Here is a 24,894-nt window from a genome sequence, read left to right as displayed (position 1 = left end):
AGGGTTATAGGGCCACAATGGAGGGGTAAAAGAGCCACAATGGAGGGGTAAAAGAGCCACAATGAAAGGGAAAAAAAAAAGGAACGACGGGGCAAAACAGCCATAATGCAGGGGTAAAAGAGCCACAACGAAAGGGAAAAAAAACACAACAAAGGGGTAAAAGAGCCACGACGGGGTAAAACAGCCACAATGACGGGGTAAAAGAGCCACAATGGAGGGGTAAAAGAGCCACAATGGAGGGGTAATAATAAAAACACAACAAAGGGGTAAAAGAGCCACGACGGGGTAAAACAGCCACAATGAAGGGGTAAAAGAGCCACAATGGAGGGGTAAAAGAGCCATAATGGAGGGGTAAAAGAGCCACAATGGAGGGGTAAAAGAGCCACAATGGAGGGGTAAAAGAGCCATAATGGAGGGGTAAAAGAGCCACAATGGAGGGGTAAAAGAGCCACAACAAAAGGATAAAAAAAAAATACAACAAAGGGGTAAAAGAGCCACGACGGGGTAAAACAGCCACAATGACGGGGTAAAAGAGCCACAATGGAGGGGTAAAAGAGCCACAATGGAGGGGTAAAAGAGCCACAATGGAGGGGTAAAAGAGCCACAACAAAAGAATAAAAAAAAAACACAACGAAGGGGTAAAAGAGCCACAATGGAGGGGTAAAAGAGCCACAACAAAAGGATTAAAAAAAAACACAACAAAGGGGTAAAAGAGCCACGACGGGATAAAACAGCCACAATTACGGGGTAAAACAGCCACAATGACGGGGTAAAAGAGCCATAATGGATGGGTAAAAGAGCCACAATGGAGGGGTAAAAGAGCCACAATGGAGGGGTAAAAGAGCCATAATGGAGGGTTATAGGGCCACAATGGAGGGGTAAAAGAGCCACAATGAAAGGGGGAAAAAAAAGGAACGACGGGGCAAAACAGCCATAATGCAGGGGTAAAAGAGCCACAACGAAAGGGAAAAAAAACACAACAAAGGGGTAAAAGAGCCACGACGGGGTAAAACAGCCACAATGACGGGGTAAAAGAGCCACAATGGAGGGGTAAAAGAGCCACAATGGAGGGGTAAAAGAGCCACAATGGAGGGGTAATAATAAAAACACAACAAAGGGGTAAAAGAGCCACGACGGGGTAAAACAGCCACAATGAAGGGGTAAAAGAGCCACAATGGAGGGGTAAAAGAGCCACAACAAAAGGATAAAAAAAAAACACAACAAAGGGGTAAAAGAGCCACGACGGGGTAAAACAGCCACAATGACGGGGTAAAACAGCCACAATGACGGGGTAAAAGAGCCACAATGGAGGGGTAAAAGAGCCATAATGGAGGGTTATAGGGCCACAATGGAGGGGTAAAAGAGCCACAATGGAGGGGTAAAAGAGCCACAACAAAAGGATTAAAAAAAAACACAACAAAGGGGTAAAAGAGCCACGACGGGATAAAACAGCCACAATTACGGGGTAAAACAGCCACAATGACGGGGTAAAAGAGCCATAATGGATGGGTAAAAGAGCCACAATGGAGGGGTAAAAGAGCCACAATGGAGGGGTAAAAGAGCCATAATGGAGGGTTATAGGGCCACAATGGAGGGGTAAAAGAGCCACAATGGAGGGGTAAAAGAGCCACAATGAAAGGGAAAAAAAAAAGGAACGACGGGGCAAAACAGCCATAATGCAGGGGTAAAAGAGCCACAACGAAAGGGAAAAAAAACACAACAAAGGGGTAAAAGAGCCACGACGGGGTAAAACAGCCACAATGACGGGGTAAAAGAGCCACAATGGAGGGGTAAAAGAGCCACAATGGAGGGGTAATAATAAAAACACAACAAAGGAGTAAAAGAGCCACGACGGGGTAAAACAGCCACAATGAAGGGGTAAAAGAGCCACAATGGAGGGGTAAAAGAGCCATAATGGAGGGGTAAAAGAGCCACAATGGAGGGGTAAAAGAGCCACAATGGAGGGGTAAAAGAGCCATAATGGAGGGGTAAAAGAGCCACAATGGAGGGGTAAAAGAGCCACAACAAAAGGATAAAAAAAAATACAACAAAGGGGTAAAAGAGCCACGACGGGGTAAAACAGCCACAATGACGGGGTAAAAGAGCCACAATGGAGGGGTAAAAGAGCCATAATGGAGGGGTAAAAGAGCCACAATGGAGGGGTAAAAGAGCCATAATGGAGGGGTAAAAGAGCCACAACAAAAGAATAAAAAAAAAACACAACGAAGGGGTAAAAGAGCCACAATGGAGGGGTAAAAGAGCCACAACAAAAGGATTAAAAAAAAACACAACAAAGGGGTAAAAGAGCCACGACGGGATAAAACAGCCACAATTACGGGGTAAAACAGCCACAATGACGGGGTAAAAGAGCCATAATGGATGGGTAAAAGAGCCACAATGGAGGGGTAAAAGAGCCACAATGGAGGGGTAAAAGAGCCATAATGGAGGGTTATAGGGCCACAATGGAGGGGTAAAAGAGCCACAATGGAGGGGTAAAAGAGCCACAATGAAAGGGGAAAAAAAAAGGAACGACGGGGCAAAACAGCCATAATGCAGGGGTAAAAGAGCCACAACGAAAGGGAAAAAAAACACAACAAAGGGGTAAAAGAGCCACGACGGGGTAAAACAGCCACAATGACGGGGTAAAAGAGCCACAATGGAGGGGTAAAAGAGCCACAATGGAGGGGTAATAATAAAAACACAACAAAGGGGTAAAAGAGCCACGACGGGGTAAAACAGCCACAATGAAGGGGTAAAAGAGCCACAATGGAGGGGTAAAAGAGCCATAATGGAGGGGTAAAAGAGCCACAATGGAGGGGTAAAAGAGCCACAATGGAGGGGTAAAAGAGCCATAATGGAGGGGTAAAAGAGCCACAATGGAGGGGTAAAAGAGCCATAATGGAGGGGTAAAAGAGCCACAACAAAAGAATAAAAAAAAAAACACAACGAAGGGGTAAAAGAGCCACAATGGAGGGGCCATAAAACTCAGGTGTGTCCTCCGGTCAGCATGACAGGTGTGAGCACACCTGGAATCAGCTGAAAGAACTCACGGCGCTCGGCAGCGAATCCGGATCCAGACCATAGCGAGAAGCAGAGGGGGAGAGCTGGAGACGGGAAAGATGCCGAGTCATCAAAACAGTTCATACATGAGCTCAGCTCTTTCTACCAGTTTTTCCTTTTTATCGTTTTTATTTGAGCTTTCCTCGATTCCTGACAAGACAAGACTTTATTTGTCCCACGATGGGGATAGTCGTTTTTTTTTTAATGTCTCATCTTTTCTCAGGCTTCTGGTTGGACAAGAACGTCTCGTTCTCCACAGAACTTCAGACTCCAGTTTGGTCTTTTTGGAAAGGGTTACTCGAGTGACAAACTATATATAATAAATGGTTTTCCCCCCACCAAGTCAGGTCGGTTCTTCTCCCAGCTGATCTGATCTGCGGTAGACCTGCACCGTCTCATGTTTACATTCAGTTTAAACTCAATACCACTTCTTTTTGTTAAAGGGAATCCTTTTATTTAACAGTTTAGTTTTGAAACCTTAAGTTAAACTGTGGAGGAATTAAAACGGGGGAGTGGAAACGTTATTTTTTCTAATATTCTTGAATAAATTAAAATCCTAAATACCTGCTGTGGTACACGTCTGTCCTCTTCAGCTTCCGTGGGAATAAAATTTGTGTTTCCTGTGGAGAAATTCATGAAAAACCTTTTTTTGATCCAGACATCTGTTTGGTTTAAAAAAATAAAAAGTCATGGATGCTGGACACGTTTCTGTGGATTTTAACCCTTGTGCTGGGTCCAGATGGAAGTGGGGTCATCTGGACCCAGCACAAGGGTTCATGTCAAATCTACAGACGTACCTGCTGGACGTTGAGCAGGAGCAGAGGGGGGGTCAGATCCATCCCTCAGATTTGCTCCTGGTCCTGATGCTGCGTTTCCAGGCGGCTGGTTTGGGTGGAAGCAGGACGCTGCCGACCAAGAAGAATTGTGGGGGGGGTAAGGACAAACCTGCGGGGGGGGGTGAAGCTTCAGAACAGGGGGATGACATGGAGGCGCGCTTCCCCCTCCGTTTTCAGGCAGACTAGTGGCTGAAGGCGGAGCTTCAGGGCCGAGTTGGTGCTGGTCTGAAGCGCTGGTGTCCCGCCCGCTCTGGGGGCTACTGCCCCATGCCTGCGGGGTCTGCGGGGCAGGAGGAGGGCCCCGGCCGAGATGATGAAAACTGGGCAAAGGGTGGTAAACAGTGGGCCAGCCGCTCTGCGCCCCCCATGTCTGAGCGGGAGGCTGGTTTTGGTTGTTTTTGGGGACATCCATCCGTCTCCATCACCAACAGGAACAACCTGCAGACACCAGAGAACGTTCAGCATTTTCATAACCCCCACATGTCCCAGTGTTTCACTCCCACAGCCGGGGAAGTTCCTTTTTTAAAAAGGTTAAACGTGTTGAAACTCATTTACACAAACAATCCTTTGGAGCTGAAGAGACAAAAACACACAAACTCACACGTTTCCCTCACTGATTCCAACAAAAACCAGTTCAACTGAAAACATTGCACTTCCTGTTTTATAAAAAATAAATAAAATCAATTAGAACTCGTCTTTCCATCCATTTCTTCATTTTCCAACAGTTTTTCCTGAAGATTGGAAGAGGAGGAGGAGGCGGTTACTGAAAACCACTGAAATACTGAATAATAAAATGAAAGTGAATCACTTCTGTTTTGAGTCTTTTATTTTGGTAGGATCAAATCTCATCTTCATGTTATATTTGTAGAATCAGGGGGAAAAAAGGGTTTTTAAGAGAAAAATGTTTTTTCTTGCTTTAATGTTTCTATTAAAGTGTTAAATTTTCCCAAAGTCCTTTATTTTTCAAAACATTTGTCATTTAAGAAAGTAGTTCTTTTGGAGACTGAATTCAACCGCAAAAAAGTCGTGTTTTAAAATGTTGTTCATATATGTGCCATAAAAACCATTTTATTACATGAAAATATTGTTAAATCAGCTCTTTGATGTGTACAAAACCATCTAAAAATGAACTCTGACAACATCTCATCTCTACTTTCCTGCATTTGAGTTTAACGTCTTGTTTCACCCTCAACTTCAGTCGTCACACTTCAACAATAGATTTACTATGCACAAAAAATCCAGGTTTTTCAGAAGGTGCACGGACAAAGGCGTTTGGGCCGCAGTCACATGCTGGACGGTGACGGGACTTCACCCAAAGATACAGATATAAAGAACTATTTGGATTTCACATTTAAGAGTTATCAAAGCAATTTCCACAGAGTTACATTAAATCAGAACAAGTGTACAGAATTCATCGATTTTACCTCGACTTCCAAAACTGTTATTTGATAATGAATCTTTTACAGATAAAACAATATAACAAAGTCTTCAGAGCCTCCTTAACAGCTAAATTATTTTCCCTTCCTGTTAAAAGGAAAAATTCTGTCGTAAACTTTTTCAAAAACATTAGATCAGGTTTTCTTTTTCCACTTTAAAACAATTAAAGACATCTATCCATGTAAGGAATCTTTACGTGTGAGATCTACAGTCAGGACCATAAATCTTTGGACAGAGACGCATTCTTTCTAATTTAGTTTCTGTACATTACCACAGTGAATTTGAAATAAAACCACTCAGATGCCATTGAAGTGCAGACTTTCGGCTTTTATTCCATGGGTTGAACACAAAGATTGTATAAAAATGTGAAAAACTAAAGCATTTTTAAACACAATCCCTACATTTCATGGGCTCCTAAGTAATTGGACAAATGAAATAACTGAAAACCAAATGTTCATTCCTAATATTTGGTTGAAAAGCCTTTGTTGGCGATGACAGCCTAAAGTCTTGAACTCATGGACATCACCAGATGCTGGTTTTCTCCTTCTGAATGCTCTGCCAGGCCTTTACTGCAGCGGCAAACAGTTGCTGTTTGTTTGTGGGCCTTTGTGTCTGAAGTTTAGTCTTCAACAAGTGAAATGCTGCTCAGTTGGGTTCAGATCAGGTGACTGACTTGGCCATTCAAGAAGATTCAACTTCTTTGCTTTAATAAACTCCTGAGTTACTTTGGCTGTATGTTTTGGGTCGTTGTCCATCTTCATTATGAAACACCGTCCAATCAGTTTGGCTGCATTGACCTGGATCTGCGCAGACAGGGCTGTATTCACCTGGATCTGCGCAGACAGGGCTGCATTCACCTGGATCTGTGCAGACAGGGCTGCATTCACCTGGATCTGCGCAGACAGGGCTGCATTCACCTGGATCTGCGCAGACAGGGCTGGATTCACCTGGATCTGCGCAGACAGGGCTGGATTCACCTGGATCTGCGCAGACAGGGCTGCATTCACCTGGATCTGTGCAGACAGGGCTGCATTCACCTGGATCTGCGCAGACAGGGCTGCATTCACCTGGATCTGCGCAGACAGTCTGTCTCTGTTTTCTCAGCTTAATGATGGCTCCTTTCACCTGCATGGAGAGCTCCTTTGACCGCATGTTTTCTGTTCACAGCAGAATCTTCCAAATGCAGCACGAGTCCTCTAATCACCTCCAGGCCTTTTATCTGCTTCACTCATAATGACATAACAAGGGAATTGCTCCCACCTGCCCATGCAATAGCATGGAAGTCAGTTGGCCCATGTGTACAAAAGATATAGAAACTCAAAAGCAGCTCTTTTAATGATTGTAATTTGGTTCAAATGTTCTGGAATGATTCATAAATGTGGCTTTCAACAAAACACTGAATCCCAACATTTTCATACTTTAACATTCAGTTTGGGTGTATCAAAAAAGAAAAAATTATTCCGTTTATTTTAAACAACTTTTCTTTTAGGTAATTTTTTTTATTCATAAATGTCATTTTACGAAAGAGAAGACCAATTTATTTAAAAAATGATCTGCTTTTTAATGAATCTCTTCCAAAATAATACAAAAATATAAAGCTATAAAACTCTTGAACTGTTTATCTGGATTAATGCCCTTTGTTTCTCTTAATTTTTGTTTATTGCTACTCTTAGTTTAGTATTTTATTACTCTATTTTATATACATTTCATCTGCTGCTTAGACTTTGTTCACGTTTTCCATTTGTTTCCATGTGTTTGGATTTGAGTGTTCCAAATGGAAAAACAATGCTGTATAATTTAGAATTTTCTTAATTAAAAAAACAGAACATCTTGTTCCCCCCCCCCCCAGATAATCCAGTAATAATCGCCGTGGTGGTTTTGGCGGTTTTCTAGGAAAGGTCTTTTATTTTGTCATCTTTTTAAGATAACATGATGTCCGTCTGACGATCCGCTGATGCTGCAGACAGTCTTCGGTTCTGACATGAATCACACACACGGAACCGGTCCAGATTAAATCTGCAGCTAAAAAATAAAATAAAATAAAAAAGCTCGTTTTTCTCGGTGAGTGAGACAGTCTGACCTTTACCGGAAACAGCAGCCGCTCGTCTTCGTTTTCACCTCCACAGCGACATAAACTTAACGTTGCGCTTCTTGTAGGAAAACAGAAATCTGAGCGTAGCAAAGATCAACATGTCTGTAATATACGACGTGAACGGAGTCAAATGTTCAGTTTTACCGTCTGTTTATTTAGCTGTCTTTTACTGCACCACAACAGTACAACACAAATCTCACAGCGACACCTGTGGACACAAAGTGTATAACAACTCCAATACACTACATCTCCCTTCTTTTTTTTTTTTTTTTTTTTTTTTTTTTTGAAGAAATTGTGGTCAACATTCACACAAAAAAACCAACACAGGTGACGCACTATCTTTACTTATGTCTCTCAACAAGACACAGAAAGTTACCATAGTCCTGAATAGACTCAACTAACTGATCACATGCTAATTAGTATTACTAATCAAACTCAAAAGACTAAACTCACTTTAAACAAAATCAAATACCTGTAACCTTACAACATCACTGAAATATAAGATCTCTTGGTACACAACCTCTTAACATATGCTTTTTTTTTAGTCCCGATAACGCTGCGGCATTCTTATTGGCCTACCACAGCGTGTTGTTTTCAAAGGGCTGTTGACACATTCAGTGTTGTCAGTCATTGTTTCTTGCCTCTGTGGTCCAGTGAAATCATCTTGAGTTGAGCAGGGTGAGTCAACACTTGGAACTGTCTCTGATTCCACCTCACAGGTGTTCTCTGACAAAGTATCCTGTGATGTCCTTGGAAATGAAGTCTCTTTGGTTTGAAGCAAGTGTCTGCGGTTCCGCCTGTACACTTGTCCACTTGGGGTTTTGACTATGTAGGATCTTGGCAGATTGTGTTTATTTATCACAGTGGCTGGTTCCCACTTGCTGCCTTGCCTAATCCTCACATTTTCCCCATCTTGGAGTTCAGGCAGTGTCCTGGTTCTCTGATCAAAGGATTGTTTCTGTCTTTCCTGTCTCCTTACAAGGTCACTCCTGGCATTTTCATGAAGAGCAGGTTGTAACAATGCCTTTGACACAGGCAGTTTTGACTTGAGTCGTCTCCCAAGGAGTAATTGTGCCGGTGAAAGGCCAACCCCATCTAGTGGCGTATTCCGGTATTCCAGCAAGGCTAAGTATGGATCACCACCACTGTCTTGTGCTTTCTTCAACAGGTGTTTTACTGTCTGGACCGCCCTCTCAGCCTGTCCATTTGATTGTGGGAAAGTGGGACTGGAGGTGGTGTGTTTGAAATCCCATGCAGTGCTGAAATCCTCCATCTCTTGGCTCACCAGCTGTCTGCCATTGTCTGAAAATAACTCATCAGGCACCCCAAGTCTTGCAAAAATGGACTTGAGTGCAATGATGATGTGTTTGCTTGTGGTTCCACTCAGTTTGACGACCTCTGGGAACTTTGAAAAATAATCCACACACAGTAAGAACTCAGAATCATTGAAGTGAAACAAATCTACACCTACTTTTTCCCATGCTCTTTCAGGAACTGGATGTGGCATAAGTGGCTCTTTGGGATTATTGTGTCTGTGTGTGTTACATACAGCACAATGAGCCACAACTTCCTCTATCTGCTTAGCCATACCTGGCCAGAACAGTACATCTCGGGCTCTTTCCTTACATTTAACTATCCCCAAGTGTGATTCATGGACTTTTCTGAGCATTTCACTTCTCATTGTGTGTGGTACTATCAACCTTGAGTTCTTGAATATGAGTCCATCCTCATAAGACAGTTCTTCTCTAAAGGTCCAGTATTGCTTGATATTGTCTGGAAGTTGTCTCTGCTTTTCTGGCCACCCACTCTGAATTGCCTTTGCCACCAGTCTCAGTTCAGGATCTTCTGCTGTTGCATTTCTAAAGTCCCACAACTTTTCCTCTGACACCGGGAGTTGATGGCTGATGCAGTTAACTTCCATCTCTTCATCTATAAGTATTTCTTTGTGTTCATTTAGACACGCTCTGCTTAGTGCATCTGCAACATGCATCTCCTTTCCTGGTTTGTATTTAACCTCCAGACTATACTTTTGCAGCCTCATGAGCATTCTTTGCAGTCTAGCTGGAGCACTGAGGAGTGACTTTGAATCACTTCCAATGGCTTATGATCACTTTCTACATGGACGTGTCTTCCATATAGGTATTGATGAAACTTCTCACAGCCAAAAACTATAGCCAGCAACTCTTTCTCAATTTGTGCATAACGTTTTTGACAGTCAGTAAGTGCCCTGGAGCCATAAGCTACCGGCTGACCTTCCTGAAGTAGCACCGCTCCCAAACCCTCTGAACTTGCATCCACAGACAATGTAACTGGTTTGTTCACATCATAGTACTTCAGTACTGGTGCTTGGCTGACTAGTGTTTTTAGTTTCTCAAAACTCTGTTGCTGCTCTGTTTCCCAATGCCATTCCACGCTTCCTTCCAACTTCCTCAGAGGAGCACTAATGTCCGAAAGGTTAGGGATGAATTTAGAGAGGTATTGCAATAACCCTGTGAACCTCTGGAGTGCAGCTTTATCCTCTGGTGCAGGCATGTTTTGAATGGCTTGGACCTTTTCTGGATCTGGCTTGAGTCCCTGCTCACTGAGCACATGTCCAATGTAGGTGATTTCTGTCATTCTTATCTTACACTTACTTTTATTCAGTTTCAGATTTATTTTCCGAATGCGGTCCAGCAGTTGCCTCAGTCGACGGTCATGCTGCTCAATGTTCTCTCCCCAAACTAGGATGTCATCTATTACATTGACCACACCCTCTAACCCTTCTAGGTGTCTGGCTATGCATCTTTGGAACACTTCCGGCGCTGAGGAAATGCCGAATGGAAGTCTTTTAAATCGGTATCTGCCAAATGGGGTGTTGAATGTACACAGGTGAGAGCTTTCTTCATCCAGTTGGATTTGCCAAAATCCATGGTTTGCATCCAAAACAGAAAAATATTTGGCATTTGGCATCTCAGCTACGACTTCCTCAATTGTTCTCAGTGGATAATGTTCTCTTTTAATGGCAGCATTCAGGTCTTGTGGGTCAATGCAGATACGAACTTTGTTAGGTTTTGTTACAGTCACCATACTATTTACCCACTCTGTGGGTTCTGTTTGTTTGGTTATTACTCCCAAGCTTTCCATTCTTTTCAACTCTGTTTCAATTTTGTCTTTGAGAGCAACAGGCACTTTTCTGGGTGCATGGATGACTGGACAGACATCTGGATCTGTCTTGATGTGATATAGTCCAGGTAAACAGCCTAATCCAGTGAAGAGATCCTCATATTCATTAAGAATGTCACTCTCCGTTTCAAGCACATGTAGTCTTTTGACAATACCCATTTCCTCACATGACTCTCCTCCCAGAATCGCAGGTGCCTTGTTCTTTATGACTTCAAACTCTATATCATAGTTCTTATCTTTGTATTGACATTTCAACATGATTTTTCCTTTAGTTTGAATTTTTTGACCTAAATAAGCAACAAGCTTGGAGTAAGATCTGCTCACCTTTTTGTCTACTCTCAGTTTTCTGAGATCTTTCATTGAAATGACATTACAGTCAGCTCCAGTATCCAGCCTGACTCTCAACACTTTCTCATTGACGATCAGACTTTCATGCCACTTTTCTTTCTTTGCTCCTTCAGCATTCATCTGTGAGACTGAGTGTTCTTGTTTTTCTGCTTGTATGGAGCCAATGAAAGATTCTTGATCACCTGCCTCAGCCTTGTTTATTTGTTGCACTTTGTGGTTATCTTGTTGTCTTCGTGAATTACACATTTTTGCATAATGATTTTTTCTGTAGCAGGCTTTGCACACTTGTCAATAAGCAGGACATTTTCTTGGCTCATGCTTGTAGCCACATCTAGTGCAGTTTCCTTGATTTCTCATCTTTATGCTCTGTGACTTTAATCCATCCTCTTTCTTTCTCTCATGTTGTTTTTGCTTGGTGACTTTATGCACAGGAATTTCAACCTCCTCATGCAGACTTTTGAGCCGGCTTAACTCACTGGCTCTACAAATGTCTATTGCTTTTTGTAGCGTGAGGTCAGGTTCTCGTAATAGTCGTCCTCTAACTTGATCATCCATTATCCCACAAACGACTCTATCCCGTATCATTGAGTCAGGGAGATGCTCAAACTCAGTCTCTTGCTTTATTTTTTAAATCAGTCACATACGCATCCACAGTTTCTGATTTTCCTTGCAGGCGTGTGAAGAACAGGTGTCTCAAATACGTCACATTTTTTCTTGGCTCACAATGTCGCCTGAACATCTCTTTCATCACATCGTAGTCATCGACATCTTCATCAAAGTCAAAAGGTGTTGAATACTTTAATTGCTTCGTCCCCAGCCACGTGCAGGAATGTGGCTCTTTTCACCGCGTCGGACTTTTCATCGATTCCGCTGGCGACAAGGAAAAGTTCTAATCTCTGGATCCAGACCCTCCAATTTTCCGCTAGATTTCCTTCTAGACTTAGTGAAGTCGGTGGTTTCATCTGCTCCATTTTCTCCCTCTTTCCTGCTAAGTTTCTTCACTTCTGACACCATGTAATATACGACGTGAACGGAGTCAAGTGTTCAGTTTTACCGTCTGTTTATTTAGCTGTCTTTTACTGCACCACAACAGTACAACACAAATCTCACAGCGACACCTGTGGACACAAAGTGTATAACAACTCCAATACACTACAATGTCCAACGCAAAAGGTCCGCAGAAACGCCTCCACTCAGGTGCTGAAACCAGATGTTTACGGTAACGTTAGCATCCCGTCAACGCCGGTCAAAAGGAAGTGTTTCCGGTCAAAGTTAGGAAAATAAAAGTCTGTTGGACTAGGTCTAAGGTCCGGTTCTGGATTCATCTTCAGTTCGCCAGCTCTGTCACATCACAAACAAGAAGGTTTAAATCCCAGCTGCCTGTAGTTTGCACGTTGAAATATATAAACTTTATTAACAAATATTGCACATACAAAATACAAAACAAACTCTCCCCAACATTTGGACAACATTTTCACATTTGCCAATAAAAAAGAAACAAAAATTTCAAAAAGCCATAATAATAGCAATATAAATTAAGTTAAAAAAAATAAAGCAAAAAATGATAAAGGCAAAGTAATCTGTTAAAGTTTCAAAGGAGACTGTTCCTAACAGTTAGTGCAGGATTTAATCCTATTTACATACAGAACCATTTCTTTCTGAAAACCATAAATACAGTTTTTTTGTTAGCATATTTACCCTTGAGAATGAAAAGTTTGCACGTTTCTCCTGTAAATGTGTGGATTTTCTGCAGCTTCCCTCCACATTCCCCACCTGCTGCAGGTTTCCGGTTTAAACGTTTCCGTCTTCCGGTCAGGAGCTGTCCATGGTGGACCACGTGACCTCAACATGCAATGTAGACAACAGGTACGGTGGTTAAAAAAATGTTCAGGGAGTTTTATTACTTTTGCTTCTTCCTTTTTCTGACAAAAACTTTTTACAGCTTTCTTACTGAACGAAATCTACTTTTTCTTTTCTTAAACTGTGTTTAAGGGGTGCCCGTGCAGCAGTGGTCGACCCATGTAAAATTGCAGGTTCGATTCCCGCCTTGCACGCCCATGAGTTGATGTGTCCTTGGGCAAGACACTGAACCCCACCTTACCTCTGGTGGGAGGTTGGCGCCAGTGTTTGGCAGCAGAGCCGCCACCAGTGTGTGACTGTGTGTGTGAATGTGTGTGTGACTGTGTGTGTGACTGTAAAGCACTTTGGGCCTTTTAGGTAGAAAAGCGCTAAATAAGTCTACACCATTTAGAAATCAAGAGCCCTGTGACAGACAGGCATCCTGTCCCCCTTCAAACGAGGATTATTTCTACCAAAAAAACTTTTTATTTTGAAATATGACACGCAGCAGGATACAAACACTTGATGAAAATGTTTATTTTACATCCGTTCCTTGGAGGAATCCTCTGTTTTTGGAACAAAATGCTTCAGCATTCATTATTCAACATTCAAAGTAAAAATAAAAAAATGAATTCTAACTTGACTTCAGTCTCTAAATGTGAATTACAACCTCCAGCTAAATCTAGAAAAATTAAATTTTCTGATTTGAAAACAGTCGGTTTGTTTAATAAAAAGTTCTTTAAAACAAAAAGAACATTTCTATAAAGGTGAAACTGTGATGTTCAAACGTTCAACTGAACGTTGAGGTTTTCCTGATCAGAACGGTTTTCAGCTACAGCTGCTGCAGGACCGTTCTGTGCTGAGAGGCGGTGGTGGCGGCGGCGGCGGCGGCTTTTCTCCGGGAACTCTTGGAGGAGCCGCTCTGCCTCTGCAGCGTGGTGATTCTGTTCCTGACGTAGTCCTTCACGCCTTTCCAGGAGCGCGCCCGCAGCACCTGTGGCTCCGCCTCCAGACACAGGACGCAGTCCTTCTTCTGGGGCACCCTGTGCTCGTTGATGAAGCGCATCATGTGCCTCTCCACGGCGCCGACCTCCGCCTCGTCCCACTTCACTCTGGAGCCTGGGGGGGGGCAGATTTACATCTGAATGAGGGTTTGGACCAGCAGCTCTATCAGATCATCCTGCAGCTTTTCATGAAACAGATCTGCGTCTGATGCTGGAGAAAGCCTTTAGATGTGTCACTACAGTCTACGCGCAGACGTGGGGGAGGAGCTCTGGTGGAGTGGATCGTTACTTAGGTAGAGGTTCGATTCCAAATCCAAAAGTCTTCCTATTCAACACATGTTAGAATGGTTGTTCGATGCATCGATGCACATTGGTTTATCGCAGAGACTTCTGGGAAATCTCTAGGGCTCTGGATGTTGGATTGTAGATTCAGACAAACTAGAACATGGAGAACGCGCTGTAGAGGGAGGAGGGAAGGAATTCAGACCTAGTTTGAGCAGGAGGCGCAGAAAAACAGACTTCTGAGATCTTTTAATAAACATTTAAAGCTGACAGCGAGAGTCTCTACTGGTTTGTGTTTACACAAATAAAGACCTATAAAGGCGTCAGAAAATAAGGAATATTTTTGTATTCTGTATAATGAGAAGGAAACAGAGACAGTTGCCAAGGGACCGTCTACAAAGTTCAACTCTGGGGAAAAAAAGATTAAAAAAATAAATCAGAACACATAAATGTTTAAACTGATAGCTAGTGGTGAACATTTATCATCATGTTTATGGAACAAAAATAATTCTAATTTCATTTAAATCCCACCTGAAGATCCTAAAGCTTTTACTTTCCAAACCTTCTCACAGGACTAATTATCAGCTGTTCTAGTCAATAGTTCCACTATTTTGTTTTTAATTGTAGAAGCGACTTGACAGAAGTGCTTCGTTTAAACGATCCATGATCAGAAATGATCGGATCCGTTTGTTAAATGTGTTCACTTTTTAAATGCCTTATAAAGTATCGGATCAGGACAAACAAACCTGGTGGGACATCTCCACAATGGCGTCTTCATTTTCTTTATATTTGTAAAATCTGACCTTATTCTGCATTTTGAAACCATGTTTACATCGATACATTGTTTTACGGGGTATTTTTACTACACGACCTTCGACGTCATAAATATTTGTACTGGATTTTTCTGGAAACGATGGTGGATATCCGAGTATTGGGGGGGTTACAGCCCCTTACAAACACTGTAATCAAACTACTTCCTGTCTGAACAACCACCTGATGGGTTAGCTCTGGGGGGGGCAGCGGTGTGGCGGTTTGTTGGCCCGCCGCCGACTCTGGAGACGCCTGAGCATCGAGTGGAGGACGCCGCTCGGACTTCTGGCGGGTTTCCTGCAGCAGAAAGGAGAAGAGCTCAGATCCTCTTAAACGTCTCCTCCATCTTTGGCCCTGCAGCCGCTTCACCTGCAGATCCCACGCCGCCGCTCTGTCTGCGCAGCGTGGTGATCCTGTTCCTCACGTAATCCTTCACGCCCTTCCACGAGCGCGCCCTCAGCGCACGGGGCTCCGCGTCCAGACATTGGATGCAGTCGTATTTCTGAGGCACTCGGTGCCTCCTGATGAAGTCCATCAGGTGCTTCTCCACCGCCTGGACCTCCGCCTCGGCCCATTTGGACTTTGAGGCTTTGTGGGACGCTGTGACACAAAAACACAACAACACAAAAGCTGCTTCATTTGTGTAACAGATTACCACCACCCCTCCCCCCGGCACATGCAAGCGGATCCTCAAACACGCAACTTTCAGAGAGACCAGATCACATGCAGATTTGAGAAAAACACAACAGAAGGAGGACCTCGTCTCCTGGGTTCGCCGCGCCCCGCCTCCCCACGTCCTCGCCGTTCAGCAGAACCCCCGCCTGGACCCGGCGCTCCGTTACGCCGTCGATCTGCAGGACTTCCTGATGTTTGTGATCGGACTGCAACAGAAACGGAGTCGGTGTGGAAACGTCAGGAGGCAGAGGCTGCTGTGGATGAAAGGTTCTGACGGGTCTGCAGGACGGGTTTGGGTTCTGGATCCAGACTGGGATCCTCTGGAGGGATGTGTCTGCCCCCCCGCTGCACACAAAACTTTCTCAGTTTCAAATGAAAGTTTTAATTTTGCCTTCAACATTTGTTGTTGTTGAATTTTTTAGATTTGTCACGCTAAAAGGAAACATGTGAGAGCAAAATCAAAGATAGGAAAAAAGGCGAGATGAGACACAACGTCTACAAAAACAGTTGTGTCGCAAATGTATTTTTGAAAGCAAAAATAAAAAGTTTGAAGGAAAAATAAAATTGAAAAGCTAAAATTTGCACATTAGCAGGTTTTGTGTGCAGCGATGTGACGTAAACATCTCCATAGGATCTAAGATGACTGTAAAAAAAAAAAGGTCAGGTTCTGCAGAGGCTGCTGGGAAAACCTTCAATTAGCATTCCTGGTTCTCGTCGCTAACGGCAACAACAGCTGACTGTTCAAAGGTGAATTTCTATTAACACACAGCTGCTCTACAGCCAAACAGGACTGACCGACTCAGTCCAGTTCTGTGATACAGTCCATGGACTGAAACCAATTCTAGCAAACGTGACGAGAATGAAACTGGAGTGTGTTATGTAGGGCTGGAACGCGTATCTGAATACTCGGATACTTTTCCAAAAAACACTAAATATTGTTATAATATTAAATTAATATTAAATATAATATTAAAATATTAGTGTTGGTAAAACTATTCATTGTTTTTTTGTTTTTTTTTAATGAAGATAGAAGTGAGTTCAGTTTCCTGAAATAAGTTCTGAAAAAAAGATTTTGTTTGGAACAAATTGAATAAAAACTATAAATAATATTTAATTACAAAGATGACAAAAATCAATGACGTGACGTCATGTGACCTCTGCTAGCATGGTGGAGAAGTCGGTAAAATATTCATCTAAAGTTTTACAAGTTTTTCTTTTTCTAATAAAGCTGATCGTGAGTCTAAATGAAAGTTTTTTCTAGTTGTTCTATTTCTATTGAGGCGTTGCTGCGTCTTCATTTATTGTCTTTACGTCATCGATCTACTGGAGTTGTAATCAGCTTCACCTTTAATCGATTGATGTATTTCAAGCATTGACCTCAATACAATAAAACAAATCCCACAGATTGATCAAAGTCATCACAAAAATGATGGAAAAGCATAGATAATCAAAAACAAACATTAAATGTGAGGATCACTAACTAAAGACATGCTGAGCTGGGTTTCATGCTTGAAAACGATCCCAGCCCTACTTTGAGGACGGAAAAACATTTTCAGGATTTGATGTTAAATGATCCAAAACAGAGACTTTATGTTTGGTTTCCTGCTGGAGTTAACCAGGAAGTTGACAGAGAAACTTCTGATTGATCCATTTTCACACGTACCTCCGGTCTCCATGAAGGCGTCGTCGCACACGGCGCCGCCGTCCTCCCGCAGCGTCCGGACGGGATTGTCCGGCCCCAGGACGAGCCGCGCCTCCTCCTCGTTCAGGTTGATCAGCTGGAGCATCGCTGCAAAGTGCTTCCGGATCTGCAGCGCCGTGAGCGCCGCGGGCCGCTGCGCCCGGCACTCCCGAACGAACCTCTGGACGCACTCGGAGCCCTTATAGGGCGACCGCACGGACGGCCGCGCGAACAGGAAGGCGTTGTTTTTGGGGACTCCGCATTCTTGGCGAGCCGCCATGAGAAGCTCCAGAGATGATTCCAGAGAGGGTTGGAGCAGAACCGGAACCATCCTGCCGCTGCTGCCTCTGACGTCGATCCTGGTGAAGAACCGGCAGAGCGTCCGCTCCAAGTCGGACACGGACGCATCCATGTCGTCCAGCTCATCGGACCTCCTCCGCGACAGGAACTTTGTCACGGGGATCTTCGAGACCTCCTCGGTTTTCCTGCGGTTGAACAGGATGGTCCGAGCGAGCAGCACCCTGGTCAGGGCGGCGTAGTTCTCCACACACCGGCTCTCTCGGAGCTTCTTCTCGGCGAGCTGGTGGACCTTCTCCACGTGAAACTGCAGCAGCTTGACGTCCTCGGCTAAAGGAACGTCGGCCTCCTTTTTCCGTTTTAGTTCTCGGAGGTTCCTCAAAGCCCCCAATGAGATGAGCTTCCTCCATTTCTTCCTGTAAACGGACAGGAACCTCTTGGCAGACTCCGCCCTCTCGGCGTCTTCTGCCTTCGCCGCATTCGCCTCAACGATGCCGCAGATCTTCTGCAGGTTGTAGCCCAGCTTGATGGCCAGCGAGGGACAGCTGAACCTTTTCTTCTCGGGGTCGTAGCCCGACACGACCTTCACGGCGGAGAGCACGTGGTAGAAGTTGGCGGGGTGGAAGAAGTCCTCCAGGCTCTCCAGCGGCGTGGTCTTCTTGGCCTCCAGGAGGAGCCTGGCGATCTGCCGGAGGTTCTGTCTGGCGCAGTTGAACTTGTTCTCGTCGGCGCTGTACTCGCTCAGCATCTGCTCTGCGAACTGCAAGATGGTGCGGTCCTCTATGACGGCGCGCGTCACTTCATCGTACACCATCTCGCTGATGATGGCCTTCACGCTCTCGCCGACGCCGAGCTCTTGGAAGTTCACCGCCAGCAGCGCGCACTGCGACCTGATGCGCTTCCCCCGCGCCTGCGGCTCCTCCTCCGTCTTGACTTTGTCCGGACAGTTCCTCATGTGCCTGGAGAGCGCCTTGGTTCTGAACAGGCCGTGACAGTGCATGCAGTGGGCGTACTCCACGGCCTTCGTGGGCCGGCTGGGCCTCTTCTTCACGGCCAGCTGGCCCTGGCGCGAGCTCAGAACCTTCTTGTTGTGAAGGAAGTTCCCCTCGTTGGTCAGTTTTTTCCAAATCCTGCTCCTCTCTTTGGAATGGGGGGGGTACTGGAAGGCCGCCCCCACTTCGGCCTTGTCGCTGTGGACGTTCATGAGATGCCGCGCCACTTTGAGCACGGGTTTGGAGCAGAACAGGCAGTAGTTCCTCTTGTCGTAAACTCGCCGCGCTTTGGTGCTCGCCGCTGGAAGCACCATGGTCTCCAAGCTCCCCTTCTGAGGGGTTTTCTGCTTCTTCAGAGGAGGGGGGCAGCTGCTCTCCTCAGACGAAGACTCCTCAGATTTAGCGCTTTCTTCCTGTTTGAGAGTCGACTGTTCGACCGCGGGGCCGCAGGCTCTGCGTGGGCTGTCTGGAGCAGGGGGGGCCGCATCTTCATCCTCAGACCAGCTATCTGAGAAGCTGTTATCTGCGCTGGGTATGTAGTCATCGTCACAGTCATCATCGGACTTCACGCGCTTGTCCTCCTTTTCCTGGAAACAGTGAGAGAAAAGAGAAGATTTTTAAACGTCAGAACCCAAAGTTTTCCTCTGGAGATGTCACCGCTGTTCCTGCCAGAGCTTTTCCTGTTACAGGGATTCAAATCCTCAGAAATAACCTTCAGTGGATACAAACTGTCAACTAGAAGGAGCTGCGTTTCCAGAAGAAACTGCAGGTTGATGCTGTATGAAAATGAAACTTAATAGACATCAAGACACTTTGTTTAGCTCAGAGATTCCAAGGATTCTCCATGGATTTCAATGGAGGCAGAAATCCTGGAAAATCTGGAAAAGTTCAAGGATTTGAAGGACCAAAAGTCACAGCTGGAAAAAGCTGAAAGAGCTGAACATTTGAATATTTGGATGGTTGAAATAGATGAAAAACTGTAGAAGGAGATAAGCGGCAAAAAATGGAGGAAGATGCTAGATTAAAGAAACAGAAACAGGAAAACGATGGTTGAAGGATTTATAGCATTCAAACAATTAAAGCCACAAGCAGCGTTGTATGCCCCGCCCCCTTACTTTCCAAGCATGTGATGGTACGTGTGATTGATGCCTCTTAGAAGACTCACTGACTCCTCCCCCTATGCCCCCCCCCGGTCAGAGCTGCACCCGACGAATGAATGAAAAAAAAACCTTTTGTTCAAATTGGCAGCTTTTCTGTTGGTTTCATCTCCATAGCAACCATTCAATTTTTTGGTCCCCTGGAGATGACAAACAGGTCTGTGTCCTTTATGGAAGAATCGGCCAAAGTAAACGTTGGGATTTCCGTGGCAACACAAGTTTTTTGTTAACCACGCCCACATTCCTAATACATCCGTGTCATACGTCACATTGTTTCGTTCAGCTTGAGCCAACGGTTTGTGTGTTAAAATTCAACAACAGTAACAGTAATAAACACTATTGTTAGTAAAAATATGTCCAACACAAGAGGCCTTCAGCTCTCATCTGTTTGCCCAGCACAACTTTAATTAAAATAAAATTCAACAATAGTCCCATAAAAAATGTGCAAGCAGCAGGGCAACGCCACGAGTGAGCGTGCCACACTTTCAATTGTGAGGTCAGAGGTCAACATTCGTGTGCGTGAAATCTATTGCCGATCGTTCAAACTCATGTTTTGTTCACATATTAAGGGGAAAATGTGAAAACTGCCAAATTTCACACTTTGTGGCCATCCCATAATAATTTTAAAACCTCCTTTAGATATCCCCGAAATGTGTGTTTTGGTTTTGTTAGTGGATTTCTTTTTTTAAATTATTATTTGAAACTCCCTAAGAGATTTCAGCCCCATGCATTTTTAATGGTTCCTCCCGCCGTGATGTCATCATTGTTATTGTGTGTGTTTGTGTGTGTGTGTGGCAGCACTGTTTGCGTTAAGAGAGAAGAACACATAAACGTTTATATTTTAATAACAAAAAGTGATTTTTGCTCAGAGATGATCAAATATCCATGAGTGAAAGAAAACTGTGTGCGCCCCCCAGTGGAGGAAAGGAGTATTGCAACTCCATGGAAAAACTAAAATTAATTCTTCACTAAAACCTGAATCTTTTCAGACTAATTGCATAAAATATAAACAACATAAGCTCCTAAGAATAATTTTAAATACATTTATCTGTAGTTGTTTAAAGCGTATACATGATTTCCTGAAAGAAATAAAGATTCTTTGATTATTTATTTCAGTTTCTGGTTGGTTCTGGTTTACAAAATTCCTGTTTAACCAGGGCTCCAGACTAACTTTTTTCACTAGGAGCACAGTGGCCCCCAACTGAAAATTTTAGGGGCACAACCAGAAAATTTAGGGGCGCATACCGTGAATCAACATTCTAACCAAATCTACTAATTTCCACTGTATTACTAATAAATACTTTAATAATAGATGCAGAGATTACAATGTGCTGTTTCAAATTCAGTGTCACATTTTATTCTGCACTTTTGAAGATGCAACATGAAGGTAAACTGACAAAAGCATCGCTGTCATGACAGTACAAATAAGTAAAGAAAACAGATGGAAATGTATGTTGGTGACACCAAAAGCATGTTTGAGATCACCCAGGTGAACTCAACGCTGCACACATCACCTGGTTTGAGATGTATATTTTTGTTTTTGCTCCAACATCAACTGTCAATCAAAACAAAAATATCACGAGAAAGGGGTGGGAGCAAGGCCCCAACCTGAGCGAACGCAGCTGAAAATTTAGTACTGCACTGACTGAAAGCTGCCCTAATGACTACAAAACAATGCATTATGGGACATGTGTCCTGATGGTTTTTGTAGTTCAATGATCAATCAAAATAATTTAAAATACCAATTGATTAAAAAAAGGCTACATACATTACAAAACATTCAAATAAGCATAAAATATATAATAACAGATCATACTGAGGGAGAGAGGAACATTAAAACTAAATTGAATGGTAAGGACAACTCCAACTTCCTGTTCTCCTTCCTTTGCCTTCACCCCCCGCATATTTAAAGTTCAAGCCCCGTTAGCTGTCACGCATGTACGTGAGGGACATTTATTCTCCTCAGCTGACCCGACTCCCACGGGAGCGGTGAGCTGCCCTAACAGCCGTGCATAAACCGTTTGTGGTCGGGGGTGACACGCCGCCGCGAGCTTAACCAAAACCCTAAACCTTCCTCCGGTTCTGTGCGACCCAGAGAAAAGTTCAGCACGGACTGCATGTATTTAGACAATTACGAGCGAATAAATACGTTCTAAAGGAAAGTAAGGAACTCCTTAATGTGGTCCGGGGAGGGAGGGGGCTGTCAGGTTTCCTGCTTTCAAACCCTGTCATTGTCACGCCCCCCAAGAGTCATATACCCCACTGTGATTGGTTGGTCAGCTCAGCGCACGACAATGAAAAAGTGTCTTTCATACAAACTGGCGGGCTGCAGTAACATTAAACCTTCATATTAAGGCGGGGACCGCAAAATATCATCTTGGGGGCCGCGAGTTTGAGACCCCTGCTGTACACTCTGGCCCTGGTACACTAGCTGCAGGTCTGAAGAACGAATCAATAGTTCGCTTACCCATAGCTCAGACGCACATATCAGTTTGTGATGATATTTGTCTCCGTTTCCTTCCCACAGATGTTTACGCGCACTCGATTATCTCTAGGCCCCTCCCCCTCCACGCATTTTAGCCACTCACAGTGGCTTTCCCTATTCTTCTCACACGCAGTGGCCGCCTCACACACAGGCATCACGCGAGTGTGTGCTCGCGTTTGATGAGTATGTGCGCGAGTGTGTGTGTCTGCCTGCGTGCGTGTGGCTCGCCTCTCATTGATTATTTCATTGATCATTGACGTGCCCCTTCCACGTTTGATGTATTAAAAATACGAAGGATGAGGGAGGCAAATTTACTGGTAGTACATGTGCGACTGGATGTAAAATTTTGTCGCACACTCTCAAATTTCGGTCTCAAAATGCGACCAATTGGTCGCAGTCTGGAGCCCTGTGTTTAACACAAAAAAATGGACAGATTTTCAAAACCCAGCTTGTGTTTATCCTGACTGAACATTTGCGTAGGCAGCCCTTTGCTGAGAATAATGATGCTAAAATCAGGGGAAAATGGATTTTAAACATGAATAAATCTGCATGCTTGCCTCAAACGGATGCGGTGAAACGTCACAAGCTCCGCTTTCTTCGAGTGAAGGTGGAAAATCTTCTGAAGGTCGCAGCTTCAAACACAAGATAAGGACAGAGGTGAGTTGGACGGCGCGGCGCTTCAGAGACGCAGCGACGACATGAAAGCTACTGTTGGACCTTTGCCTCCTGGGAGAAATGCAGAACTTCACTGCTGGGTTCAGTCTTCTCCCTCGAGGATGAATCTTCCTGTTGGCAGAAAAAGGTTGTGATTCTTTTTAGTTTTTATGCATCTATCAAACACGTGAAAAGAGGAATCTTACGTGAAGCGGCTGCTCGCCATCCTCATCCTCAGGAGGCAGCGACTCCAGCTGACCGGGAGGGAAACAGGAGTGAGCCACGGGAGCAGATTCCGTTCTGTGAGGCGATGACGTGAAAAACACTTACTTACAAGTCGGTTCATGTTTTCCAGCTGCTTGAGGAGCTGTTCGCGCTGCCGTAAAAGGCCTGAGCGGCTTTGGTCCCCGCCAGCCTGAAAAGAAACGGTTTCAATGTCAGCGCAGTGAGTCTGAAACCTGCGACGTCTGCGTGAAAAACGGCGAGGAGGTCGAGGAAGAGACTTGGACGAAAACGAAACGATCTCCTCACCGCGGGAACGGCGGCCTCCTCTGGTATCGGGTTTGTGTCCGGACAGACTCGTGCATTTGGGACGGACTCGTTCAAAACTCCTTAAAAAGGAAAAACAGACGTTGACTGCAAATCAGTTCCTCAAACAGCACAGGAGGAGGTCCAAACGTCTCCTTGCCTCGGCTGTGCAGCGAAGACGGCCACTGATGCTGCTCCTGAGCTGCAGACGTCCCATAGCTGTGGGTAAACCCAGAGACCCCCCCTGGTTCCATACCCTGCCCTCCAAAGGGAGCAGAGACGGCGTGCTGCCCACACGCCGAAAAGCTGACGGCGTGATGCCCGTTAGCTAAAGCATGTCCGCCTAACGGCGTGTGAAATGCTTTGTGGGGGTCCGAGGACGGAACCGTAGCCAAATGCTGGGGCCTGCAGGGGGGCAGCTCTCGGTTTGGTTGGGGGAGAGTCTTCACCTGGTTTGCGGTCGCCAGCATAGACGAGGGATCCGGCATGTGCTGAGCAAAGGACAGCAGGTGGGAAACTCCCTGGTTTGTCATGTTGTCAAACAGCGAGTTGGGGGACGAAACGTTGCTCATGTGGAGGGGCTTCAGAGCAGCGTGATGAGCGCTCGCCAGCGCGCTCACGTCACCCATGCAGCTCGGACCGGAGCCTTGCAGGTGACCGAACAAAGAGCCCGGATCAGAGGAGCCCTGGCCGAGGTGCTGGGGGCCGCCGTGTGGGTCGATGAGGGGGGGTCCCTGAGGCGAAGGCGTGGACCAGCCGTTCCCGCCGACCCATGTCTGACAGGACATGTGGTTCTTATCCACGACGGGGTTCTCCATCATCCTCCGAAACGCTTGACGCCTCTCAACACATTGAAAGTGTCTCCTAAGAACAAAAACAAAACACTTTTGCTCGTTTGTGCTTCGGTTGATCTTAAAGCAAAAATAAAAATACATTATTTATGGGTGAAATCATGCTGAACTTATTTAAGGAAACCTGTTCAGATAAGAACAAAACTCTGGCTGATGTTTTCCCAGCAACCCAGTAGAAACCCTTAAACTGACTAAATATTGGTCTCGTTTAAACAACAACACATAATACCCCTGATCTTCACATTACCGGAAATAATATCCGTTCAAATCTTATTTTATAGGTACAGACTTAAATTAAAGCCACAAAAAATAGCGAATGAAACTTGTGGAAATTTTGGGGCAAATGTAACGAGATGCTCCAAAGCCCAAAGTCTACAGTCTGAGCTGCTCTTGAGAGCATAAATCACTGCAATCTTTGGACAAATGTCCACCAGAGACTCCCTCATGTTTCCTCCACCGTTAGCATCGGCTAGCCTTTAGCATGCTAGCTTAAACAGCCTGGAATCGATCGGTTCTCAAACAGCGACTCCAAAGTTTAAAAGCTGCTCAATTAAAATCGCCTCACCTTTAAATCCCGAATAAAATATGTTTACTGTTTCAAAGAAGCAAAACACACCTGGGGAGATCACTGCCCCTTAGAGTTTCACCTTTTCCCCGGATACGGAAAATACAGTCTTTCCGCTAGCCTTTTCACAATAAAAGTG

The 24,894-nt window shown here is 44.6% G+C and overlaps 2 protein-coding genes across 6 annotated transcripts in view; both read right to left on the bottom strand.

Moving 5' to 3' along the window:
* LOC105358650 (protein transport protein Sec24C-like) overlaps positions 1-7,630 on the bottom strand; it is a 29,198-nt gene extending 21,568 nt beyond the window's left edge. For 2 of the 4 annotated variants that reach the window (XM_023958146.1, XM_023958148.1), the window contains exons 1-4: positions 7,414-7,610; positions 3,858-4,334; positions 3,625-3,680; positions 3,051-3,104 (exon numbers count right to left, since the gene is read on the bottom strand). In XM_023958146.1, coding sequence (XP_023813914.1) covers positions 3,051-3,104; positions 3,625-3,680; positions 3,858-4,308 — 561 coding nt within the window. In that variant the 5' untranslated portion in view covers positions 4,309-4,334; positions 7,414-7,610. Of the gene's footprint in view, positions 1-3,050; positions 3,105-3,624; positions 3,681-3,857; positions 4,335-7,413 lie in introns of all 4 variants that reach the window. The other 2 variants (XM_023958145.1, XM_023958147.1) reach the window with 2 other exon arrangements.
* A 5,661-nt stretch (positions 7,631-13,291) lies between these two features.
* On the bottom strand, positions 13,292-24,892 carry LOC101169704. 2 transcript variants are annotated; one of them, XM_011478740.2, is made up of 12 exons: positions 24,807-24,892; positions 23,500-24,203; positions 23,343-23,422; positions 23,146-23,226; positions 23,018-23,065; positions 22,875-22,943; positions 22,715-22,789; positions 17,209-19,102; positions 15,629-15,751; positions 15,240-15,470; positions 15,054-15,167; positions 13,292-13,893 (listed from the first exon to the last, which is right to left on the bottom strand). In XM_011478740.2, exons 2-12 carry the CDS (start codon positions 24,158-24,160, stop codon positions 13,607-13,609), a joined length of 3,663 nt encoding a protein of 1,220 aa, XP_011477042.1. In that variant the 5' UTR covers positions 24,161-24,203; positions 24,807-24,892; the 3' UTR covers positions 13,292-13,606. The 2 variants fall into 2 exon arrangements, with proteins under 2 accessions (XP_011477042.1, XP_020561298.1); XM_020705639.2 differs by having other exon boundaries at positions 24,756-24,872.
* Positions 24,893-24,894: the final 2 nt, after the last annotated feature.

This window comes from Oryzias latipes, chromosome 9 (assembly GCF_002234675.1).
Source record: "Oryzias latipes chromosome 9, ASM223467v1".
NCBI lineage: Eukaryota > Metazoa > Chordata > Actinopteri > Beloniformes > Adrianichthyidae > Oryzias > Oryzias latipes.
The sequence above is the reverse complement of the archived record's forward strand: the minus strand, read 5'-3'. Positions and strand labels throughout refer to the sequence as shown.

Coding starts and splice junctions, on each gene's coding strand:
- LOC101169704 (XM_011478740.2), bottom strand. CDS start 24,160: ATGATGGAGAACCCCGTCGTGGATAAGAACCACATGTCCTGTCAGACA. Junction 22,790..22,874: donor ATTTCTCCCAGGAGGCAAAG/GTCCAACAGTAG, acceptor TTGTGTTTGAAG/CTGCGACCTTCAGAAGATTT. Junction 15,752..17,208: donor CGCCTTCATGGAGACCGGAG/GTACGTGTGAAA, acceptor TTTCTGTTGCAG/TCCGATCACAAACATCAGGA.